At 48.7% G+C, this 15581-nt stretch overlaps 1 protein-coding gene across 2 annotated transcripts; it reads right to left on the bottom strand.

Moving 5' to 3' along the window:
• Positions 1-4422: 4422 nt before the first annotated feature.
• Positions 4423-15285, bottom strand: ZNHIT1 (zinc finger HIT-type containing 1). Of its 2 annotated transcripts, none has more exons than XM_082255615.1 (5): positions 15216-15285; positions 12308-12475; positions 7312-7397; positions 4554-4723; positions 4423-4458 (listed from the first exon to the last, which is right to left on the bottom strand). In XM_082255615.1, exons 1-5 carry the CDS (start codon positions 15235-15237, stop codon positions 4437-4439), a joined length of 468 nt encoding a protein of 155 aa, XP_082111741.1. In that variant the 5' UTR covers positions 15238-15285; the 3' UTR covers positions 4423-4436. The 2 variants fall into 2 exon arrangements, with proteins under 2 accessions (XP_082111741.1, XP_082111742.1); XM_082255616.1 differs by having other exon boundaries at positions 7318-7397.
• Positions 15286-15581: the final 296 nt, after the last annotated feature.

Below are 15581 nucleotides of genomic sequence, written 5' to 3'. Positions count from 1 at the left end.
AATTGACTACTTTGCGAGTTATAATAACCGTGGCCCCTGGGACGACAAGTTTTTTTTAAGCTTGTGGAGATGCTTCTGCTTTAAGCACTTACCGACCGCCCGCCGCAGTTATACGTCGGTACTTTGACGCTAAATACCAGGGTTATGGCAGCAGATAGCGGTCCTCTTACAGATAAGGGTGGTCCTATCGGCAGACACAAGGGCGCACTGGCCTAGTGCATTATCCTTTAAAAAGGTTTATTAAAATAATTAAATATAATATTCACAAACGAGTTCTTGATAAAAGCATATCAGACAAGATACATAGTCCTTAGCATCAAGATCGGGAAAAGTCGTCCCCAGAAGCTGTATAGGCTTACGTGTTTCGAGGCTTCGCCTCTTCTTCAGAGCCTGAAAAGCATGTCTAAACCTATGCTTAATATACCAAACCAGGGGTGTCAAACTCAATTTCATCGTGGGCCACATCAGCATTATGGTTGCCCTCAAAGGGCCAGTTATATCTGTAGGATTAGATGTCCAGAGCACCCCACACCCTCTTACACCCTACATGAGATGTCAAGAACCCCCCACCATCAGAAGTCGAGTCACCCACCCTTCCTTACATTACAATGCACCCCCTTACCTTGTGCTGCTGCCAGGAAGAAGATGCGGGTGGATCTGGAAAGAAGTACAGGGTCTGGAGAACCAGATGAGGGCTGGAGTCAGCTTCCAGAGTCTTCTGAATGCTAAAATCCGGGGAGGCAAAAGGCAAGGTGTTGTTGCGACTGCACAGAGGGGTGCAGGATCTGTAGGAGGAGTTCTGACCTCCTCTCTGCTGTGGACTGCTGAGAAAGGAGGGGGTGGGCAAAGAGGAGCCTTTCTGCAGCTGCACAGGGAACTGCAGAATCTGGCAAAGGAGTTCGGTCCTCTCTGCTGCTGACTACAGAGACAAGGTGGGGGCAGAGACAAGGGGGTTACCGCAGCTGCAGGAGAGGTGCGAGGGCCACATGAAATGGCCTGGGGGGCCACATTCGGCCCGCAGGCCTTGTGTTTGACACCTGTGTACTAGACAATGACTCTAGGAATCAGATGCAATTGGATAGGGACCCTCCCTTTCCAGGGCGTATGCATGAGGTCCCCGCCCATAAACACCCATCCATTGTAATAAGATAATACAACACATGCACACGCCTTAGAAAGGGAGGGTCCCTATCCAATTGCATCTGATTCCTAGAGTCATTGTCTAGTATATTAAGAATAGGTTTAGACATGCTTTTCAGGCAAAGCCTCGAAACGCGTAAGCCTATACAACTTCGGGGGACGACTCTTTCCCGATCTTGATGCTGAGGACTATTTATCTTGTCTGATATGCTTTTATCAAGAACTTGTTTGTGAGTATTTTATTTCATTATTTTAATAAACCTTTTTAAAGGATAATGCACTCGGCCGGTGCGCCCTTGTGTCTGTTTATCGTTTTTAGTTGTCCCTGACTACCCTGGTCTTGTAAGGGGCTGCAAGGCCAAAGCCTTCCTGAATTGCCGTGTCAATAGTTCTCAAGATCTACGAATTTGTAGCCGAGGTGGATATAGGATTGCACCACTCAGAGCGCAGGGGACAGGTGCATTGCACCAACGCTTTACTTGTTTGCTTATGTAGAAAGCGTCGCCTATGGGGATTTTTAGGTACCAATGTTTGTCGCCATTCCATGAGTGTGCACAATTTTGAAGCATGACATGTTGGGTATCTATTTACTCGGCCTAACATCATCTATAACATTTGGGCTAACTTTACTGGTTTCTTATTTTTTAATTCAAAAAAGTGATTTTTTTTTCCAAAAATATTGCGTTAGGAAGACCGCTGCGCAAGTACGGTGTGAAAAAAAAATATTGAAACGATATCCATTTTATTCTCAAGGGTCTCTGCTAAAAAAATATATATATATATATATATTTACCGTTTGGGGGTTCTAAGTAGTTTTCTAGCAAAAAAAAAACAAAAAAAAAAAAACAGATTTTAACCACTTACCGCAAAGTGACGTAGACCTACAGTACGTCGGCTGACTTTGCGGGGTTATACCGGGGAGGCATCATCCCAGTACCGTTGTTAACCTTCCTAGCGGTATTCCCGAGTGTGACTCGGGGTAAAATTTTAGAGCCAAAAGCGGTAACCCCGAGTCACACTCGGGGTAGCGCTAAGAAGATCGCTGGATGCTGGAAGAGGTTTTACTTACCTTTTCTCCGGGATCCAGTGAAGACTGCGAGCGGTGTGCGGCGGCGGAGCTTCCTCCCGATCGTCTGCGAGCCCCGGCTTCCTTCTCCGGCGACGTGACGTCCGCCGGGGGGTGGAACCGGCGGCAAATTCAAACGTAAAATGCACCAAACACACTGATACCGTTCAAAATAAAATAAAATCACATTACATTGCCCCCCAGTGCCCTTTCCTGCAGTTTTACTGTACTTTTTATGTAAATATATATATATACAGTATATATATATATATATATATATATATATATATATACACATACACGTAATTCTTGTGAATGAGCAGCCCAAACCAACTGTATACATTATATATATATATATATATATATACATAATATATATAATAAATGTATACAGTTGGTTTGGGCTGCCCATTCACAAGAATTGCATGCAAAATAATGGTACCGCTTTCAGCACCTAAAATCCAAAAGAATCATACCGCCAGGGAGGTTAAGAGCCGGCAGTCGGCTTTCCGGTGGTAATGACCGATGTGGCTCGGGAGCCGCTCGATTGTTCCCCCAGCGATCGGGAGGGGACGCCCCCCCTCCCGCCGCCTTCCGTGGCTCTGCCCGGGCTCCCGTCCAACCGGGAGATCCGAGCAACCAGCCGGCACGTCCGCTGGCTGGATGGAGTCCCGATCAAAGTCGGATGTGGCTTCGATCGGGTCTCCGATGACGTAACCCGGAGGGGGCGTCCATTACGTCACGTCCGGGTTACTGTGCTGCTAAAGGCGGCGGATTTAAAAAGTGAATGTATTCAAAAATGCAGTTTTCCACGTTTTGAATACATAGAAGTGCAGTGGAGGGGTTTGGGGATCTTTTAGACCCTCGATCCCTCCATAAAGAGTACCTGTCACTGCCTATAGCTGTCACAAGGGGTGTTTACATTGCTTGTGACAGCAATAAAAGTGATCAGATTTGTATTTTTTTTTAAAAACCTGTATTAAAACTAAAAACAAATAAATAAATAGGAAAAAAAAAAAAAAAATATATATATATATATATATATATATATATATATATATATATATTTTAGCCACCCCCGTCACCGTTAGCTCGCGCACAAAAGAAAATGTATACGGAAGTCGAGCTGCGAATAAATAAAATCGCTGTTCAAACCACACATGTGAGGTATCGCCGAAGTCGTCAGAGCATGAGCAATAATTAAAAAAAATAGAGCTACTCTCTAACTCTAAACTGGTAACCGTTAAAAAATTTTAAAATGCCGCCTATGGAGATTTCTATTGACCGTAGTTTGTCGCCATTCCACGGGTGTGCGCAATTTTGCTGTCACAAGGGGTGTTTACATTGCTTGTGACAGCAATAAAAGTGGTCAGATTTGTATTTTTTTTTTAAAAACCTGTGTTAAAACTAAAAAATAAATAAATAGGAAAAAAAAAAAATATATATATATATATTTTAGCCACCCCCGTCACCGTTAGCTCGCGCACAAAAGAAAATGTATACGGAAGTCGAGCTGCGAATAAATAAAATCGTTGTTCAAACCACACATGTGAGGTATTGCTGCGATCGCCAGAGCATGAGCAATAATTAAAAAAAAAGAGCTACTTTCTAAATCTAAACTGGTAACCGTTAAAAATTTTTAAAACGCCGCCTATGGAGATTTCTATTGACCGTAGTTTGTCGCCATTCCACGGGTGTGCGCAATTTTAAACCGTAACATGTTGGGTATCTATTTACTCGGCGTGACATTATCTTTTACAATATACAAAATGGGCTAACTTTACTGTTTAGTTTCTTTTAAATGCAGTGAAATGTGATTTTTCGTAATTTTTCCAAAAAAATGGCGTTTGAAAGACCGCTGCGCAAATACCGCGTGAAAAAAAATATTGCAATGACCGCCATTTTATTATCCAGAGTCTTTGCTAAAAAAATATATATGATGTTTGGGGGTTCTAAGTAATTTTCTAGCAAAAAATACAGATTTTAACTTGTAAACAAAAAGTGTCAGGAATAGGCCCGAGCCTTACGTGGTTAGGCCTGTGGAGATGCTTCTGCTTTAAGCAGCCAGCAAACTGGTGTAGAATCTGGCAGATCACCCAACGGACACAAATTAAGAGAAGATCATTTTTATTTTTCAGCAACCGTTAACATAAAAAAAAAAATGTACAGAATTATTACTACAAAAAAGTTATTTACAATAATTACAGTGTACAGCGAGCGGAGGGAGGTCTCACACCGTCCACTTCAGACACCTGGAAAAGAAATGACAGAAGATGGGTCAGTATGAGGACACCATGCATGGAATATATAGGAAGCAGATAATGGGAGGACAGAAGATAGAAGTCACCTGGTCTCCTGGTGCGTCCCCAGACACTTAACGCAGCAATACCGCGCTCCACACGACACGCAGCAATAATTAGAGGGAAACCCGCACACAGAGCAGAAATGGCGTTGGGGGAAGTTGGATGGAGTCGCACAGGCTGTCAGATAATTGGGTCCTTCACTGGTGCTCAAATTCTGAAACGGGGAAAAAAGAAAGAAAAAATATCAATCTTCCTCCTGCAGGGTGACACATATAGAAGGGGATAGGAGTCTGTACTCCTCCTGAAGGGTGACACATATAGAAGGGGATAGGAGTCTGTACTCCTCCTGAAGGGTGACACATATAGAAGGGGATAGGAGTCTGTACTCCTCCTGCAGGGTGACACATATAGAAGGGGATAGGAGTCTGTACTCCTCCTGCAGGGTGACACATATAGAAGGGGATAGGAGTCTGTTCTCCTCCTGCAGGGTGACACATATAGAAGGGGGATAGGAGTCTGTACTCCTCCTGCAGGGTGACACATATAGAAGGGGATAGGAGTCTGTACTCCTCCTGCAGGGTGACACATATAGAAGGGGATAGGAGTCTGTACTCCTTCTGCAGGGTGACACATATAGAAGGGGATAGGAGTCTGTACTCCTTCTGCAGGGTGACACATATAGAAGGGGATAGGAGTCTGTACTCCTCCTGCAGGGTGACACATATAGAAGGGGATAGGAGGCTGTCCTCCTCCTGCAGGGTGACACATATAGAAGGGGATAGGAGTCTGTTCTCCTCCTGCAGGGTGACACATATAGAAGGGGAGAGGAGTCTGTTCTCCTCCTGCAGGGTGACACATATAGAAGGGGATAGGAGTCTGTACTCCTCCTGCAGGGTGACACATATAGAAGGGGATAGGAGTCTGTTCTCCTCCTGCAGGGTGACACATATAGAAGGGGATAGGAGTCTGTTCTCCTCCTGCAGGGTGACACATATAGAAGGGGATAGGAGTCTGTTCTCCTCCTGCAGGGTGACACATATAGAAGGGGATAGGAGTCTGTACTCCTCCTGCGGGGTGACACATATAGAAGGGGATAGGAGTCTGTTCTCCTCCTGCAGGGTGACACATATAGAAGGGGGTAGGAGTCTGTACTCCTCCTGCAGGGTGACACATATATAGAAGGGGATAGGAGTCTGTACTCCTCCTGCAGGGTGACACATATAGAAGGGGATAGGAGTCTGTACTCCTCCTGAAGGGTGACACATATAGAAGGGGGTAGGAGTCTGTACTCCTCCTGCAAGGTGACACATATAGAAGGGGATAGGAGTCTGTACTCCTCCTGCAGGGTGACACATATAGAAGAGGATAGGAGTCTGTACTCCTTCTGCAGGGTGACACATATAGAAGGGGATAGGAGTCTGTACTCCTCCTGCAGGGTGACACATATAGAAGGGGATAGGAGTCTGTACTCCTCCTGCAGGGTGACACATATAGAAGGGAATAGGAGTCTGTCCTCCTCCTGCAGGGTGACACATATAGAAGGGGATAGGAGTCTGTACTCCTCCTGCAGGGTGACACATATAGAAGAGGATAGGAGTCTGTCCTCCTCCTGCAGGGTGACACATATAGAAGAGAATAGGAGTCTGTCCTCCTCCTGCAGGGTGACACATATAGAAGGGGATAGCAGTCTGTACTCCTCCTGCAGGGTGACACATATAGAAGGGGATAGGAGTCTGTACTCCTCCTGCAGGGTGACACATATAGAAGAGGATAGGAGTCTGTACTCCTCCTGCAGGGTGACACATATAGAAGGGGATAGGAGTCTGTACTCCTCCTGAAGGGTGACACATATAGAAGAGGATAGGAGTCTGTTCTCCTCCTGCAGGGTGACACATATAGAAGGGGATAGCAGTCTGTTCTCCTCCTGCAGGGTGACACATATAGAAGGGGATAGGAGTCTGTACTCCTCCTGCAGGGTGACACATATAGAAGAGGATAGGAGTCTGTCCTCCTCCTGCAGGGTGACACATATAGAAGGGGATAGCAGTCTGTTCTCCTCCTGCAGGGTGACACATATAGAAGGGGATAGGAGTCTGTACTCCTCCTGCAGGGTGACACATATAGAAGGGGATAGGAGTCTGTACTCCTCCTGCAGGGTGACACATATAGAAGGGGATAGGAGTCTGTACTCCTCCTGAAGGGTGACACATATAGAAGGGGATAGGAGTCTGTTCTCCTCCTGCAGAGTGATACATAAAGAAGGGGATAGGAGTCTGTTCTCCTCCTGCAGGGTGACACATATAGAAGGGGATAGGAGTCTGTACTCCTCCTGCAGAGTGACACATATAGAAGGGGATAGGAGTCTGTACTCCTCCTGCAGAGTGACACATAAAGAAGGGGATAGGAGTCTGTACTCCTCCTGCAGGGTGACACATATAGAAGGGGATAGGAGTCTGTACTCCTCCTGCAGAGTGACACATAAAGAAGGGGATAGGAGTCTGTTCTCCTGCAGGGTGACACATATAGAAGGGGATAGGAGTCTGTTCTCCTGCAGGGTGACACATATAGAAGAGGATAGGAGTCTGTACTCCTCCTGCAGGGTGACACATATAGAAGGGGATAGGAGTCTGTTCTCCTCCTGCAGGGTGACACATATAGAAGGGGATAGGAGTCTGTACTCCTCCTGCAGGGTGACACATATAGAAGAGGATAGGAGTCTGTTCTCCTGCAGGGTGACATATATAGAAGGGGGTATGAGTCTCCCCAAGCCCACCCCCCCCCCAATCTATTGGTGACACATACACTGACCTGTTCCTCCAGAAGAGCCTGGAAATTCTTCCGGAATCTCAGCTTAAAATGATCCCCTCGAGTTTTCTTCTTTTTCTTGCCTGACAAAAACAAAAATATCCAATAGGGATAGGACTCAATAGGATACAATCCAACATCAGGAAGATTTCATTCTCACATCCATCCTCCCAGAGGAAACCTAACCATCACCGTACACATAGATCCTCCTTATAAGTGGGCCTGGGTTTAGGATATCCCAGTAAACATGCAGTTTCCCTGATAAAAAAAAAGGGGTTCCATAGATACTTCAAGAGCCTGTACCCTCCCCAGGGAAGCAGAGAGTTACTGATATCTATTAAGGTAATACCTTCAATCCCTTCCCTATGGGATCTGCACCCTTGCTGCCATTACGGCGATTCCCACTCACCTGGCTGCATTTTTAAAGCGAACATTTAATGTGCCGATATTTGCCTTCCCCAATCAATGTGCTGCTGATTTTTTTTAAGCACAACTTTTCTATTCCTATTACATACCTTACTTTAACCACTTTCTGACCGACCACATTTACTGCAGGTAGACGGCATATACAGGCAAGGCGACGTACCTGCACGTCATTTGACCTATACAGACAAAGGGGGGCGCCGGGCGCCCGTTGGGGCGCACAAAGTTTTCCCCTCCCTGCGATCACTGTGTCCACCGGACGCAACGGAATTCAGATCCCAGTACTCGGGATCATGTGATCACAATGATGATCAATATGATTCATAACAGATTTGCTTTCTTTTGCTAGTGAGTTGTGGGACTCTCCCTTTCTAAATGGCTCAGACACAACAGCAGCGCCAATAGCTCCCGCAGCTGTCAATCAAAGTCAGTTAGCCAATCAGGAGAGAGAGAGGTGCCCCCATAGCAAGCTGTTTGCTGTGGGGTCACTCGACAGGAGGGAGAAGCCAGGAGCAGCAAAGAGGGAGGATTGGGGCTGCTCTGTGCAAAACCAACTGCACAGAGGTAGTATAACACGTTTGGTATTTAAAAAAAAAAAAACGAGACTTTACAATCACTTTATTTTTTATCAACTTTATTGCCATCACAAGGCATGAACAACAATCCCTTGTGTTAGCATGGGCTGTGACAGGTTCTCTTTACTGTGACATCTGGGTTCTATCGGACCCCAGATCTCTCCTCTGGCTTTAAAAGCATCTGATCAAACCAAAATCGGTTTGATAGGATTCTGTACAAGCTGCTAAAAGCTTGTTTACAACAAACCGAAACTGCGGATTGCGTCACTTCCGGTTTCATAGAGACGCAAATTAGTTCCTCCCTCATCTCTATGGTCAGCTGGTGAAACCGCCAGCTTCAGTCCCAGGCTCCTTGGAGGAATGGGAGAGGCCGGGAAGGTGGTGGAAGTCGGGGGAACTACCTCTCAGGGAGGATCTGCTGTCCCAAGGACCAATCTTCCATCCTACTTTACAGTCGCTGGCATTGATGGCTTGGCTGTTGAATGCCAGGTGCTGATCAGTAGAGGTTTATCTGAGTCAGGGATCCCAACGCTGTTAAAAGCTAGGAAACCTACTTCTAGGAAGATCTACCATCGTACGTGGAAGACGTACATTGTGTGGTGTGAGTCTCTTGGGGATCATCCTCACTCCTCCTGGCTCGGATTTTGACCTTCCTTCAACGGGGAGTTGAACAGAAATTGGCCTTGAGTACCATCAAGGGCCAGGTGTCGGCTTTGGCGGTCTTCTTCCAACAGCCTTTGGCCACACACTCCCTGATCTGTACCTTTCTTCGGGGTGTCCGACATTTGGTTCTTCCAGTGCGGTCCCCGTTGCCGCCTTGGGACCTCAATTTGGTGCTTTTGGTTCTCCAGAAGCCTCCTTTTGAGAATCTTAGGGAGATTCCCTTGCTTACACGGTCTTAGAAGGTGGCATTTTTGGTGGCTATTACCTCTGCACGCAGGGTGTCGGAATTGGCGGCGTTTTCCTGTTGTTCACCTTACTTGGTGATTCACAGATATAAGGTTGTTCCTCCCAAAGGCTGTCTCTGATTTTCATTTGAATTAAGACATTGTGTTGCCTTCCCTGTGCCCCAGGCCGAAACATCCGAAGGAATTTGCCTTGCATGCCTTGGATGTGGTCTGGTCAATTAGGGTGTACCTGGCAGCTACGGAGTCTTTTAGGCCGAGTTGTATAAAGTACTCGAAACCCATACTTGACTTGTAAGTGCCAAAGGGAACCTGCGCCTCCGTTGCAGCTGCGTCCTCCATGTTCAAGGTTTTATGCACAGATACAATCAGTGCTCCCACCAGCGCCTTTCTCTGCGCGGTTGCAGATGTCGAGGTATCATCCTCACGATCTAAGAATTCTGGGCGCATGGTCGCAGACCCAGCAGGGTGACCCATGTCCGCGGCGGCCGAATCAGATTCAGGATCTGATGAGACAGATGAGGCAGGGGGAGATGTGGGGCCCTTTTTACTAGCCCCTTGGCCGAAAATCACCTCCACCCGGGACACAAAGGACTCAGGGACCACCATCAGTGCATCGATGGATGGTTGGGACTCGGAGGGCCCCGCAGCTTCAGAGAGGGGTCAAGTGGGGGAAATGTGCTCCAAAGACTCCATGAGTCACCAGGTGGACCCCACAAAAAGTGCAAAACACTGCAAAGGGACAACCCCCACTGCGCTGGCAGCACCATCCGGTCGCCAGGCACAAGCACTAAGCGTTCCTCAGCAGAGGGAGAGAACCCCACCAGACTCACCATCCAGCAGAAACAGGCACCTGCAGCCACCAGGATAATCTGCACTCCACGTGCGGCGATCTGGAAGTGAAAAGATTCAGGAGTCAGCACCAAGGGATGAGAAGGGGCTCCCATCGCCGAAATCGCCACTCACAGGGCTCCACTGTCATGGCCGCCGCTATTTTCAATGGCAAACCACTGCAAAATGGCCGCCAGACTACACAAACATGGTCGCCGTGCATAGAAACACACAGGCTACAGCAAAATGGTGGCACCACAAGGCTCCCAAGGACCTAGGAGGAATCCCTAGGCCTCAAGGACAGACCCAGGTAGGACAGAGGGCCCTAGCAGGAGCCCCCACCAGGTGCAACCCCCCAGCAGAGCCTATCGTCCGGTCGCTGGGAGCGCACCCCCCCCCCGGGCCCCATCACCAGCGCAGTGCCCTGCTCCCAACCCCCAGAGGTGGACCAGCCCACCCACACAGCCCCAGTATAAGTGGAAGGGGGGGGGGGGGGGGTAGGATGGGGAACAGATGAAAAGGGGGGTGCCTGACGGGAAGGAGGGGAACCTGGGGGTCTGACCGTCCCGAAGAGGAGCCAACGTTACCCCAAAACCGGTAGGGGAGAGGGAGGACAGCTACTCACCATACCAGAAACCATGCGGGCACTGCTCCAGACAGAACCCCTCGCCATCGAAATGGGGGGGGGCTGTCGGCCAGGTGGAACGCTGCGACTCAGGCTGAAACCTGGTCGTAAGCGACTTTGTTTAACTTGCAGGCTAGCCCCGTCCGGAGGGGCTATGTCGCAGCCGACCCAGCGTGGAGCTGAGGTCTGCGTGCGCTCGCTGGCCAGACTGGGGTGACCACAGGATCTAGATTATCCAGTCCGGCAGTTGATTGTAGATCTCACAGGGAAAAACCAGGAGAAAAAAATTCTATCTAAAAAAATTCCCAGCAAGGAACTAGTACCTGTAGCAGAGAGAGGGGAGAATAACCCCTGGGACTGCCCATGGGTGTAGCCAGATTCTTTTTCTGCCTAATGTCCTACTCCTGTAGGGGGCAGTATAACCTAATGGTCATGAAGATAACGAGCTGTGTCCGCCAATGAACAAAAGAGAAAAACAGTTCTGGAAGCAAAAGGGGTTAAAACTGCACTCCATTAAAAACTGAATGGGAAGCCCTGAGATGTATGGATGGACCATGGCTGACCTTCCCAATACGAAGAGCCGAGGATAGACCATGACTGACCTGCCCATTACGAAGAGCTGAGGATGGACCATGGCTGACCTTCCCAATACGAAGAGCCGAGGATGGACCATGGCTGACCTTCCCAATACGAAGAGCCGAGGATGGACCATGGCTGACCTTCCCAATACGAAGAGCCGAGGATGGACCATGGCTGACCTTCCCAATACGAAGAGCCGAGGATGGACCATGGCTGACCTTCCCAATACGAAGAGCCGAGGATGGACCATGGCTGACCTTCCCAATACGAAGAGCCGAGGATGGACCATGGCTGACCTTCCCAATACGAAGAGCCGAGGATGGACCATGGCTGACCTTCCCAATACGAAGAGCCGAGGATGGACCATGGCTGACCTTCCCAATACGAACAGCCGAGGTTGGACCATTGCTGACCTTCCCAATACGAAGAGCCGAGGATGGACCATGGCTGACCTTCCCAATACGAAGAGCTGAGGATGGACCATGGCTGACCTTCCCAATACGAAGAGCCGAGGATGGACCATGGCTGACCTTCCCAATACGAAGAGCTGAGGATGGACCATGGCTGACCTTCTCAATACAAAGAGCCGAGGATGGACCATGGCTGACCTTCCCAATACAAAGAGCCGAGGATGGACCATGGCTGACCTTCCCAATAGGAAGAGCTGAGGATGGACCATGGCTGACCTTCCCAATAGGAAGAGCTGAGGATGGACCATGGCTGACCTTCCCACTACAAAGAGCTGAGGATGGACCATGGCTGACCTTCCCAATACGAAGAGCTGAGGATGGACCATGGCTGACCTTCCCAATACGAAGAGCTGAGGATGGACCATGGCTGACCTTCCCAATACAAAGAGCTGAGGATGTCCCCACACTTTAATCTCATCAGGACTGGAATCCTGATACATTGTTGCATCTGATCCTCCTCCTCCCATGATAACAAGTAATCAATAGAACCTGATAGATCTACAATGTATCATTATCACTGATGAAAGTCTATCGCTATTTCTCCCACAATGCACCACGCCGCCCCCCACATGGAGAGGAACCCACCGGTCTCCGTGTCGTCATCGAACTGCGGGAGGCGCTTGAGCTGCGGCAGGTTGGCGTGGGGGTCATCCTGGAAATTGTCCTTTTCCAAAGCTTCCAGCTGACGGTTGAGGCGGCGCTGGCGGGTGGCGGAGTCCAACACCCGCCTCTGGGAGGGGTCATTGGAGCGCACTGAAAAACAGGGAAAAAAAGTTAAGTTAAAAATAATTTCACATGGTGATGTATTACATGACAAAAGGCGATACATCGAATATATTATCAATTCATCGTTTGTCTGGTCCTGCCTCTAATCCCCTCCCACCAAGCCTAATTTGCAGGTGACCCCATACATAGATGATGGCAGGAAGATAATACTAGGGCAGCCTTGGGTACTTATGCTGGCTGTATACAGTGTACTGATATTCAATGACCATGTTCTTCACCCCCTCCATTCTTCATTTCATTTTCAGTACTTCTGGGTGTCACAGCCCCGCCCCTTCTTCAATGCCTAGATAACATCATTCTGGGTGTCACAGTCCCGCCCCTTCTTTAATGCCTAGATATCATCATTCTGGGTGTCACAGCCCCGCCCCTTCTTCAGTGCCTAGATATCATCATTCTGGGTGTCACAGCCCCGCCCCTAATTCAATGCCTAGATAACATAATTCTGGGTATCACAGCTCCGCCCCTTCTTCAATGCCTAGATATCATCATTCTGGTGTCACAGCCCTGCCCCTTCTTCAATGCCTAGATATCATCATTCTGGGTGTCACAGCCCCGCCCCTAATTCAATGCCTAGATAACATAATTCTGGGTATCACAGCTCCGCCCCTTCTTCAATGCCTAGATAACATCATTCTGGGTGTCACAGCCCCGCCCCTTCTTTAATGCCTAGATATCATCATTCTGGTGTCACAGCCCCGCCCCTTCTTTAGTGCCTAGATATCATCATTCTGGGTGTCACAACCCCACCCCTAATTCAATGCCTAGATATCATCATTCTGGTGTCACAGCCCCACCCCTTCTTTAGTGCCTAGATATCATCATTCTGGGTGTCACAACCCCACCCCTAATTCAATGCCTAGATATCATCATTCTGGTGTCACAGCCCCACCCCTTCTTCAGTGCCTAGATATCATCATTCTGGGTGTCACAGCCCCGCCCCTTCTTTAGTGCCTAGATATCATCATTCTGGGTGTCACAGCCCCGCCCCTTCTTTAGTGCCTAGATATCATCATTCTGGGTGTCACAACCCCACCCCTAATTCAATGCCTAGATATCATCATTCTGGTGTCACAGCCCTGCCCCTTCTTCAGTGCCTAGATAACATAATTCTGGGTATCACAGCCCCGCCCCTTCTTCAGTGCCTAGATAACATAATTCTGGGTGTCACAGCCCCGCCCTTTCTTCATTGGACCTGCCCAATAAGTTGGACCTGTCCTTTAACAGTGAATCTGTCCTTCAATGTAGGCCTGTCCTTGGACATCATCAGTCCGACTTGGACGCTGTTCTTAGGAGAAAATTTTAAAACCAAAACGAAGAAAATGCATTTTGTTTAAGGAGAGGCGACTCTTAAAGGACAGGTCCAATGTTAAAGGACGGGTCCACTCTTAAAGGACGGGTCCACTCTTAAAGGACGGGTCCACTCTTAAAGGACGGGTCCACTCTTAAAGGACGGGTCCACTCTTAAAGGACAGGTCCACTCTTAAAGGACAGGTCCAATGTTAAAGGACGGGTCCACTCTTAAAAGGCAGGTCCACTCTTAAAGGACGGGTCCAATGTTAAAGGAGGGGTCCACTCTTAAAGGACAGGTCCAATGTTAAAGGACGGGTCCACTCTTAAAGGACAGGTCCAATATTAAAGGACAGGTCCACTCTTAAAGGACGGGTCCAATGTTAAAGGACAGGTCCACTCTTAAAGGACAGGTCCAATGTTAAAGGACGGGTCCACTCTTAAAGGACAGGTCCAATGTTAAAGGACGGGTCCAATATTAAAGGACGGGTCCACTTTTAAAGGACAGGTCCAATGTTAAAGGACAGGTCCACTCTTAAAGGACAGGTCCACTCTTAAAGGACAGGTCCACTCTTAAAGGACAGGTCCAATGTTAAAGGACAGGTCCAATGTTAAAGGACGGGTCCAATATTAAAGGACAGGTCCACTCTTAAAGGACAGGTCCAATATTAAAGGACAGGTCCACTCTTAAAGGACAGGTCCACTCTTAAAGGACAGGTCCACTCTTAAAGGACGGGTCCAATGTTAAAGGACAGGTCCACTCTTAAAGGACGGGTCCAATGTTAAAGGACGGGTCCAATGTTAAAGGACAGGTCCACTCTTAAAGGGCAGGTCCACACCATTAAGGAAGGGGGAGGGTGATGACACATCTACTTTGCTCTTTCCATCCCACTATGACGTCACCACCAACTGGAAACCAGTTCTGAGCAAAGTCCAGCCGAGCCGTCTCCTCCCACTGGGAGCTGAAATCAGGCTGGCGGTGGGCGGGGCAATCTGTAGGGAGGAGGAGGTGGTCAGGAAGAGACCCCAGAGAATAATGAACTGAACGGCGCGCACTGACATCTACAGGAAGGCCAAAGGGTAAGTAGTGGGCGGGGCAGTGGCACAAGTCTCACACTACTACTTTAGCAGTGCAGCTTTGGCTTTAAAATCCATGTAAATCAGCTCCAGCTAAACCCACATTTCAGATCTGGGTGGAGAGCTCCTTTAAGAATTTAAATAATTGCCCCTCCCCCACCAGGACTTATCATCAGCCCTCCCCCTACACTGTCTCCGCCCATAACAGTCCCGCCCACCATCCGTGACGGCCAGCACTTGGTGTCCCGCCCATTCCCAGCACATGGGACGAGGGGTGTGACCTCACACAGCGCAGAGGTGGAGACTGTGGTACCACGTGACGGTGGCCGCCGAAAGCACTCACCGGAGGGTTTCTTGTCCAGCATTTCGAGTCCGCCGATCGATCCGTGCAACGGACGCTGACTGCGCACGCTCCGGGAAGGACCAATGAGGGTAGAGGACGCGTGCGCAGAAAGAAAATGAAGGCGGCTGTTGAACAACGCATGCGCAGAGCCGTGAAGCCGCACTGCGCGTGCGTGAAAAACACTGGCTGGCGGAAGTCGCCAGTGGAACTCTCGTGCTGGTTGGCCTACACGGTGTTACAGAACAACGACAAACTCATATAGTCACACAATCACTCCTCTGAGCGGACTCTACTGCCCTCCAGCGACAGAAAAGCAGATGGCTGCTGCAGTGTAATTCCATTCCGAGCGGTCATCTTCGCCAACCA

This window comes from Pelophylax lessonae (genome assembly GCF_965119305.1).
Source record: "Pelophylax lessonae genome assembly, chromosome: 4".
In the NCBI taxonomy this organism is placed as follows: domain Eukaryota; kingdom Metazoa; phylum Chordata; class Amphibia; order Anura; family Ranidae; genus Pelophylax; species Pelophylax lessonae.
Note: the sequence above shows the minus strand (reverse complement) of the source record. Positions and strands in the feature narration are given on the sequence as shown.

Excerpts from the sequence above, each read along its gene's own strand:
- ZNHIT1 (XM_082255615.1), bottom strand. The coding sequence starts at position 15,237 with ATGCTGGACAAGAAACCCTCCG. Across the intron at positions 12,476-15,215 it reads GCTGGACAAGAAACCCTCCG|TGCGCTCCAATGACCCCTCC; the intron begins GTGAGTGCTTTC and ends CCTGTTTTTCAG. Across the intron at positions 4,459-4,553 it reads GGGACGCACCAGGAGACCAG|GTGTCTGAAGTGGACGGTGT; the intron begins GTGACTTCTATC and ends TTTCTTTTCCAG.